This window comes from Anopheles stephensi, chromosome 3 (genome assembly GCF_013141755.1).
Source record: "Anopheles stephensi strain Indian chromosome 3, UCI_ANSTEP_V1.0, whole genome shotgun sequence".
Taxonomy (NCBI): Eukaryota; Metazoa; Arthropoda; class Insecta; order Diptera; family Culicidae; genus Anopheles; species Anopheles stephensi.
The window spans coordinates 70,547,995-70,556,696 of record NC_050203.1 but is presented as its reverse complement, the minus strand read 5'-3'; the positions used below and the strand labels follow the sequence as shown (position 1 = coordinate 70,556,696).

At 46.2% G+C, this 8,702-nt stretch overlaps 2 protein-coding genes across 3 annotated transcripts; one reads left to right on the top strand and one right to left on the bottom strand.

Annotated features, from left to right (window-relative positions):
* Window positions 1–147: 147 nt before the first annotated feature.
* LOC118512549 (zinc transporter ZIP9) lies at window positions 148–2,046 on the bottom strand. The gene is made up of 2 exons (XM_036057134.1): window positions 1,564–2,046; window positions 148–1,490 (listed from the first exon to the last, which is right to left on the bottom strand). The coding sequence occupies exons 1-2, from the start codon at window positions 1,657–1,659 to the stop codon at window positions 621–623; spliced, it is 966 nt and encodes a 321-aa protein (XP_035913027.1). The 5' UTR covers window positions 1,660–2,046; the 3' UTR covers window positions 148–620.
* A 435-nt stretch (window positions 2,047–2,481) lies between these two features.
* On the top strand, window positions 2,482–8,048 carry LOC118512547 (glyoxal reductase-like). 2 transcript variants are annotated; one of them, XM_036057127.1, is made up of 6 exons: window positions 2,482–2,696; window positions 2,956–3,036; window positions 3,145–3,252; window positions 3,335–3,448; window positions 3,519–3,691; window positions 3,772–4,427. In XM_036057127.1, exons 1-6 carry the CDS (start codon window positions 2,564–2,566, stop codon window positions 4,120–4,122), a joined length of 960 nt encoding a protein of 319 aa, XP_035913020.1. In that variant the 5' UTR covers window positions 2,482–2,563; the 3' UTR covers window positions 4,123–4,427. The 2 variants fall into 2 exon arrangements, with proteins under 2 accessions (XP_035913020.1, XP_035913019.1); XM_036057126.1 differs by lacking the exons at window positions 2,956–3,036; window positions 3,145–3,252; window positions 3,335–3,448; window positions 3,519–3,691 and adding an exon at window positions 7,530–8,048 and having other exon boundaries at window positions 2,519–2,696; window positions 3,772–5,424.
* Window positions 8,049–8,702: the final 654 nt, after the last annotated feature.

The following is an 8,702-nucleotide window of genomic DNA, read 5'->3' as shown; positions in this document are numbered from 1 at the left end:
TTAGGTTGCCGGTCAAATTGAATTATTTTTAAATTAAGATGCTGCTACACGGCTCAACGATTTTCGAGAAATTAACGTATTTTTCCAGATGAAAGCTTTAAGACAATTTATCAACAGTTCATATTAATATTAACAATTCAAAACCAATTTTAGCAGTAGTTTGTTCGAATGTTTTATTTTGTTGTCATTGTTTTGATCGTCCGGTACTTCAATTTCTGCGGCGTATTTCGAACGAAACCCGTATTATGGGGGGGCGGGAAAGTAAAAATGGAAATATAAATGCGTTTAACACCGAACTGCTCAAATGCAGCCTAAACGCACCGCGGCGGGGGAGACTTTCGCACTTTAAACAATCTCTCTTCGTTATTGCTATTATCGTTTACAACTAAATACCGTACTGCTTGCCAGCACATGTTGCCCGTTTGGAAGGAGGAATCTTACGAACTGAAACGCAGTAATAGTAACAGAATCACATTAGTAGAAAGCAACACATACGTACAAATTCTGCGACCGAAACACGACTGTGGGGTGTGGCACAATCCGACGAACGGTTTGGCAGTTTGGCAAATGTTTCAAAGACACGGCTGAGCACTTCAACTCTCTGCTCCGATCCGGCCCTACTAGTGATGGTGACCTAGCGTCAGGAATAGAGGCGCTAAAGCACCCAGTATAAGTAGACCCAGCTCGTAGTTTTTCAGTCCCCCGGGACCACCCGCCGATGGGGACGGTTTCCCACTGACGGCGGCCGACGATGAGCTTGGTGGTTGCTGTTCCAGCAGACTGTAGTTACCATGATGATGGCCATGGCTGTGACCGTGGCCGTGATCGCTCCGGTGCGTTAGCTCCGGCAGGACATGCACCGTGGCCACATACAGGAAGGTGCCAGCCGAAAACAGCATAGCAATGCCGGTCGCATTGAGCGATTCGAGTGTTTCCCTCTGCTCGCTTCCGATGCCGAAGTACGTCAGAAGTGTGAGTGCCGGTGCGGCAAGTGCAAAGATGAGCAGGTGCTTCCGGATCCGGTCCCGTTCGACACCCTCGTGCAGCAGGAAGCTTACCAATCCGAACGCTGCCGGGGCTTTGTGTAGCATAATAGCGAGGAACACAATAATCTCCACATCCGAGTGGCTTGTGGTGGCGGCTGCACCGAGAGCTACACCATCGGCTGCGGCATGTACCACCAGCCCGATTGTGGCGGTAAGATTGCGCTCACTCGATCCTTCTGTGCGGCGTGAAGAAACCTGATCGACGAGCATCATGAACACGAATCCAAGCACCAGGGACAATCCTATCGTGGCCGAATGCTCATCATTGCTGTGCTCGTGCTTGTGTTCATCGATCGGTAGACCGGATGCTGTTCCCGGGCCTTTTGCTGCCTGTTCCAATGATCGTTCATCGTACAGCGAGCGGATTCCTTCCGGTATGATAACGGTCAAAGCCGTACCGACAAGCAACCCAGCACCAAATATTGATACATTCTTTAGCTTTTCCTAAAACAAAACACCAGCACGATTAGCACAAGGCCCAAGGCGTAGCAACGCAATCCCACGCTTATCATCTTACCTCCGATAATGACATTATGAGCGGTATATTTCCGGCCAGGTACGACCCGACCAACATCACGATAACCAGCGCGAACAGCATCGCGGTTTCATCCATTCTGACGGTATTTTATGCTTTTGTGCGCTCTCGTTTTACAGCGAATAACTATGCTGGCAAAAACCGATGGATTGCCTTACCGAACGCGAGGGGGAAAATCATCAAAAATTGATGACACGGCTTCTATTACTGCTGACCAGACATGATTGCACAATGCACCGAACGCTTCCTTCCCTGCCAGAGTGTGGCAGCGAGCGGATGTGGTCGCTTTGGGGGTTTTTTGTTTATACACACACGGGTGAGTTTATCGACGTGTCCGTCTGCTGTGTGTGCGATGGACGCACTTTGCCTTCGTTGGGAATGTTTTGCTTGTTTAGGTAAGTTTCTTCCCGTTTCCTTTCTTCCTCCCTGCGGGGTGTGTTTGCCATTTTTTGACACATTTGATTTCCGAAGGCGCATTGTTGACATTCCGAATCGCCGTTTGAATTGATGCAGTTTTCTAAAGCATTTAAATCGTGTTTTCATTGAAATTGGAATGTTTTTATTAAGCTGAGCTTTTAAAATAGTGTTTTTTCCTTCATAAGAAATTTTGTTAGAATGCTTTTAATTTCAAAAGGCCCCGAGAACGATGAAGGAAAACAATCGCCCGGTTTGTTTACTTCAGCTGGTTTGAATTATTTCATATTTGCTTGACAAAAAAGCACTAGTCCCAACTTTCTTGCAACGAAATGGTTTGAATATTGTTCATTATTTTAAAAAGCCAAAACTATATTATTTGTGCCCAATTTTCGTTAAAATTATATGTGTACATTATTTGTGTTTTTATATTTCAAATAAAATTAAAATCATATCTAAATAATCTTTAAAGTGTCACTCTGCTCCGCTCATAGCTGGTCAGTCCCGTTGTGTGGTGTTGTTGTTTTGGTTCTTGAGCGACTTCGTGTTGACCGGCAGTGGTGCGTGAATGCGAAAGTTAAACCTGTTTAGTTCCATTTTCCAGTCGTTTAGTGTAGTTTCTCGCAGTTTAAGCTATTCGCTTGCCACAATGGATAAAACGTTCAAGTTAAATACCGGATACAACATTCCAATAATTGGTTGTAAGTAGCCCCAATTCCAGTGCGTTGGAGACTATCACTCTCTAATGCTTTCCGACGATAGCATTGCCCTTTGGGATAGAGTGTTCTACAGCAGGGTCATTACTTATTCATAAGATCGAATTTGAATTCCGGGTTCACCGCTTACCCCTTCCGTATCGAAAGGTGCTTCAAATGCTTCAATCGTGCTTTTCTGTTTTATGCTACCGAAACATACTTCGCTCTCTAAATCAAGCCACATGTTCTTGCCTTTGAATTTTAGTTGGCACGTACCAAATCCACGGGCAGGAGCTAATTCACCAGGTGCTGGATGATGCTCTACGCGCCGGCTATCGACACATCGGTTCGTATGGAAATGGACACGGTGGTGGAGGTGGTGGTGGTGGTAGTCTAGAGAATTTGCATAAACTTGGTTTGCCTTTTTTTCGTGTCTCTCACTCGCACGGTACAGATACTGCGGTCGTTTATCGCAACGAGGAATACATTGGCAGTGCGCTGAAAACGTTGCTACCGAAGTACAATCTGAAGCGTGAAGACATCTTCATCACCTCCAAGTTGAGTAAGTAAATGAGCGGCTTGGAGGTTTCCCTTACCTCGGAGGACTTGAAATGACACTTTTTTTCCTTCGTCTGCCACTTCAGTTTCTCAAGCGGGAAAGGATGAAGGATTTGTGGAAGCAATGGTACGAAAGTCGCTTGCCAACCTGCAAACCGACTATCTCGACCTGTACCTTATCCACTGGCCCGGTGTGAGTGGTAAGTGGTTTGTGGTTGGCATTTTCCTGTGAAAGTGCAACATGATCTAATGCCGCTCCTGTCCGGTTAGGTATGCAAGTAACGCATCCGGATAATGTAAAGTACCGGCATGCTACCTGGAACGCGTTGTGCAAGATGCAGCGCGAAGGTTGCCTTCGGTCGATCGGTGTATCAAACTACACGGTGAAGCATTTGAAGGAGATGATGGCGGATTGCAAGGGCGTAGTTCCAGCGGTGAACCAGGTGCGCAAGGGGGCACGGGAACGAGCATAAAATAGAGGTGGCAATATAACATACGAATGTCCTTTCTCTTTCCCAAACAGGTTGAGTGGCACCCGTATTACTATCAACCGGAACTGCTCGAATTTTGCCGCAAGGAGGGCATCTTTCTGCAGGCCTACTCATCGCTCGGATCGTCCAACACCAGCGAGCTGCGCACCGACAAGACGGTACAGGCAGTGGCCACTCGGCTTCAGAAAACGCCCGCCCAAGTGTTGCTTCGCTGGGCGTTTCAGCAGGACATCGGTATTCTACCGAAAGCTCGCTCGCAGGAACATATTGAGGAGAATGTGGCACTGGATTTTGAGATTCCGGCAAACGATATGAAGGAGTTGAATGAGTTGCAAGCGATCGTGGGTCGTAAGTTTGCCTGGAATCCGGAAACGGTCGTATAGAGAGGGGATCGTTTGTGGGGGTTTGGGGTATAGTTAGCTTTACTCATCCACGGTGGGTGTGTTTGATGGTGCCTTTATTTGCTAGTAAGCAGTAAGAAGGAACAGTTACACTTTTTATAGTTTTTTGATAAGTTTTAAGCTCGATTCACCTTGCCTTTCGATAGCAATTAAACATAAATTGTGGTGGTTGTCTTATTCGCAAAAGAAAGTAAATTGGTTAGGAGATAAGCACAGTTCACAGTACGGTAACATCTCAGATGTTTTTTTTAACAAGCACGATAAATATTAAAAAATCAAAATGGAAATCAATTTAGCCAATCGTATCGCTAGCGCTTGTCTGGCAAAGTTCGACAGTCTTCCGAAAACAGGCAAACCAAACGAATCGTTCGAATGGACAATCTTGTCGGCGATTGTGCTTTTAAAGACGGCTCAGACAAAAGACTCGGCCGATATTCGTGTGGTCGCCCTTGGCACTGGAACAAAGTGTTTGGCCGGCAACGAACTTAGTGCCAGCGGAGACCGAGTACACGACAGCCATGCGGAAGTGTTAGCACGGCGTGCATTTTTGCGCTATTTGCTCGAACAGGCCGAAAACGCCGCAAGCAATCCACAAGAAAGCATATTCGAACAGCAAACATCGGAAAGTGGTGGTAAGCTTTGCTTAAAGAATGGCCATTCGTTTCATTTCTTCACTACCCACAGTCCGTGTGGTGATGCGAGCATATTCGAGCCCGATGAGCGGGATGAAGTATCGTCCCCGAAAAGGCCACGAATTGAACCATCGGACGAAGAAACGAATGTCGGGTGTTGCGTCTGGTCGGTTGAGCAAGATAAACGACCGGTGGGAATGACGGGTGGTAAGCTACTGCAACCGGACCCGGCGCACGGTGACCTAATGCTGCAAACGGTTGGACCGGTACGTACGAAACCGGGCCGGGGCGTTCGAACGCTTTCCGTTTCCTGTAGCGATAAGTTGGCCCGCTGGAACGTGCTCGGTGTGCAGGGTAGCTTGCTGATGTTGCTGCTGGACCGACCGATCTATCTTGAAAGTGTGGTGCTGTGTGACGGTACGGACCACTCGCCGGCGGCAATAGGACGCGCGATTTGGGGTCGTTTCGATGGATGGGCGGGTGGGGTGGAGCAAAGTTCGCTAATGCATCCGTTTGGTCGACGCCAGCCGGTGATTATTGCGGCAAACAATGGACGGTTGTTTCGGTTTCGGAAAAATCGACAGCTTGCTACGGACGGTGGGAAATATCAACCGGCGCCGTGCGGAATCGTTTGGTGTGATGTCGCAAACAGGTAAGTTATTAAGTATTGAGTAAAGTAAAAGTCGTTTTAAAGGCAATTCAAAAGTGAAAATATAGATAAATACATATAATTGTTTTTGGCTGGCATCACACATTGCAGAAGCGTTCTACAAAATATGTCTCTCCTTTCGCTTGAGGTCTTGTGGCAATTAGCTTCGAAACTCTAAAACTTGTCTTAAAAATATTTTCCGCTTTTGGAACCCACTTCAGGGGATTGGCCAATAGAACCTTCTTCGTCAATCACTCTATCTCAATTATAGCGAGGTTCATTGTGGTGAGTTCTGTTCAAAGGCTTCATACTGCTTCAAGAAGCCAATACCTTACGTCAAATTCTTCATTCTTTCTTTACACCCATGTGGGGGCCGTGAGTTCTGGGCGGAATGTATAATATAGAAGAGGTCCCTTGAGAGATCCATTAGATTGACCCTTGATCGCGCCAGTTTTCATACAGACACGTCCATATCTGCTAACGGTTCAATTTAAGTCAAGCAAGCCAGTAACGGAAGGTCCCCAGAATCCATCGAGTGCCGTAGAAGAAGAAGAAGAATAAGTTTAAAATAAAGGACATCATCTGTTACTATCTTGGGACGGTCCGGTGGCAGAGGCGACATCGAAACCGGTCTTCACACGACAGGACTGCAGTTTGAAGCCCATCCAAATCGCCTCCTCGTACGCATGGCTGACTACATTGCTCTACAGTCCTTCGCCTCAGTGCCAAGCAACAAGAAAAGGGTGTTGTTACTACCATGCCCTTGCATCAAGGACGACTTTGCCACCATCTGCCTGAGTCCCTGTGTCAGCTTCAGTGTTTTAGCCATTCTCAGGAATGGCCAGCTTTTTTACTGGGACTTTTGACTGGGACTGGGACAACAAAATTCACCCGACTCTCCATTTCTCGTCCTGGTCCCATTAGACTAGGTGAGAGCATTCCGGAATGAATGATCGTTCGATCGTTTCTTTGCTTTCGATTGTTATTATCGTACCGATCGTCCCTTTACATTCTTTCGCTTTAATTCGATTAAGAGTGGTCTGGTCTTTCTTCTGAAGTCCTTGTACTATTTGAATTGCATACTTCGATCTGTGATCTTAACTAACGATTTTGTACTATTTTGAACATCATAGTCTCTTCAAATTTAATTGTTCAGTTTTCGCTACACACAATAGGTACAATACAACAGACGTTAAATAGCTGGAAGGATCGCTAGGTCCCAAGGAACTTTTCAGACAGTTCCTAAGATCCGTATGGTTGGGAGACATGTGTCAGTAGCGTTTACCCCCCAAAAAAAAAAACCGCCCTGAATTGATACTTGAAAAACTAGTAAAACTGTTGTTAAGCCCCCGTAAGCTCAAGAAGCTGACTACACGTCACGTACAAAATCGATAACGAACAACGGAGAGCAACACACGAATGGTCCAAGCGCCCATGCACCAATGCAATGGCAGTGTAATTTAATTACACATTTTCACCATAATTACGAGTCACCCTTTCCATTTCCATTTTACCTTCCTAGGGGGGGGGGGGGGGGATTACACCGCATTGCATGTTGCCTGCTCGCTGTGTCATTTCAAATCCGATTGCATTGCAAAACCCTCGTGGGCGCTCGTGCAGGACATGCCGATTCGTTACTGTGGTGCGTTTCTGGGTTTCTGTGCGCAAACCCCCTCTGCACAAATCCGTTCTGTACCGATGGCGGTGTGTCAATTACCCGACTTTCTCCATCCAGTGCTTCGGGCAGGGAAGGGATTTAGGTAGCGTAGAAGGAACGACACATAAATAATTATTTCTTGCACGATTGCGATTACGCTTTGGCGCGGTGCCGGAAGGAATGGCGTGGTTTCTTTGGGATGGCTTTTTTTGGCTTGCAAAAAGGCAACAAACCCATATCCAGCTCGAGTGTTTCCGTTACAATTCCTTTTAATAATCCTTGCTAATAGCTGCTCATGTCTCAAGTAATTATTTTATTACTTGTTCCAGTTGTTTCTTTCGCAAATCGCCAAACACTTTCTTCCTTGTATATATCCCCTTTTCGCATCGCACTCTTAATCACTTGATCCACTTTGTGCAATTAAATGCTTGCTACTTTCTTATATTTTCAGATCCCACGAGGTGGAAGTAGCTGGTCGGCGGCATGGTGTGACGAAGCGGAAACTTGTCACACCGGCAGCTCGTTTGCAGATTTCAAAAATCGAATTATTTAACCGTTTCGCACGGTTGTACTGCGGCATCGTATCAGCCAACCCGAATGCTAGGAACGCTTTGCATAATTTAGTGCCGGGCCGGGAGTCTGGCGAAATGGAGCCTGGTGCAACCGGCCAAGCGGAAGATACCGTGCCGAAGCCAACCGCCGAAGGTATTCGGAATATTGCCAAACTTTCCTACGCGGATGCGAAGCGTCATTCGGTCCAGTATGCTAAACAGTGGACGATCGTGAGGGAAAGTATGTTTGGGCAGTGGACGAAAAAGCCAGATAGTTTGTGACAGTTTTACATCGATGTGGATGTAGGGTTGTAGGTAATGTGAAGGTTATTTTTGTTATTGAATTTAGGAATTCGAGTAAAGGAAGTAAGATTGTGTTTACTAAAGGAAGAAGAAATATATTTAAACTTTAATCGAAATGCCTTTTTTCATACTTTCGTTTCAATATGAAGATACGAGCTCGTATGAATTTTTGATCAATAAGGTTAGTACATGGTGAAGATCCATCTCCAATCGGGGACTGACACAAAGGGGGACAAGGGATTAAGTCAAGGATTTTTTTGTCTGATTTTATTTTAAATTTTTACCCGTTCTCCCAACTGAAACACGAGACCCATAGGATTGTACTTAGGATATTGATGCTCACGACGGAGACAGTGTCTGGCGAAGAGAGTCTCCGACAACAATAGAGGTCGATTCGAGCTGACTGCGGATAGCAGGAGGTGGTAGAGTAATCCTTCTACGTGATTCGATCGTGACTTGAGATATCTTTTGAAGCAGGAGCTCCCTGTGATCTAGGACACACAATAGACACGATGTATAACATATTGGGGCGGCCCGGTGGTAGAGGTCTTGAAGGTAGTGAGGACTGACTATTCAACTACGCGGTGTCATTAGGTCTAGTAAGTCACTATATGGCAGATATGTCCTTAAGAGGTCGTTAGGCCAAGAAGAGCGAGAGAGTGAGAGATATATCACATATTGTTACACACAACGCGTTCGGTGGTCCTGTACGAGCGCGAATGCTGGATAATACTGACGGATGACGCTAATGAGCAGGAAGCTTCGGTACG

Bases quoted from the DNA above. Each gene is read 5' to 3' on its own strand.
- LOC118512549 (XM_036057134.1), bottom strand. From the start codon at position 1,659: ATGGATGAAACCGCGATGCTGTTCGCGCTGGTTATCGTGATGTTGGTC. The intron at 1,491-1,563 runs GTAAGATGATAA...GTTTTGTTTTAG, and splicing joins TCATAATGTCATTATCGGAG to GAAAAGCTAAAGAATGTATC.
- LOC118512547 (XM_036057126.1), top strand. From the start codon at position 4,421: ATGGAAATCAATTTAGCCAATCGTATCGCTAGCGCTTGTCTGGCAAAG. The intron at 5,425-7,529 runs GTAAGTTATTAA...TTATATTTTCAG, and splicing joins TGGTGTGATGTCGCAAACAG to ATCCCACGAGGTGGAAGTAG.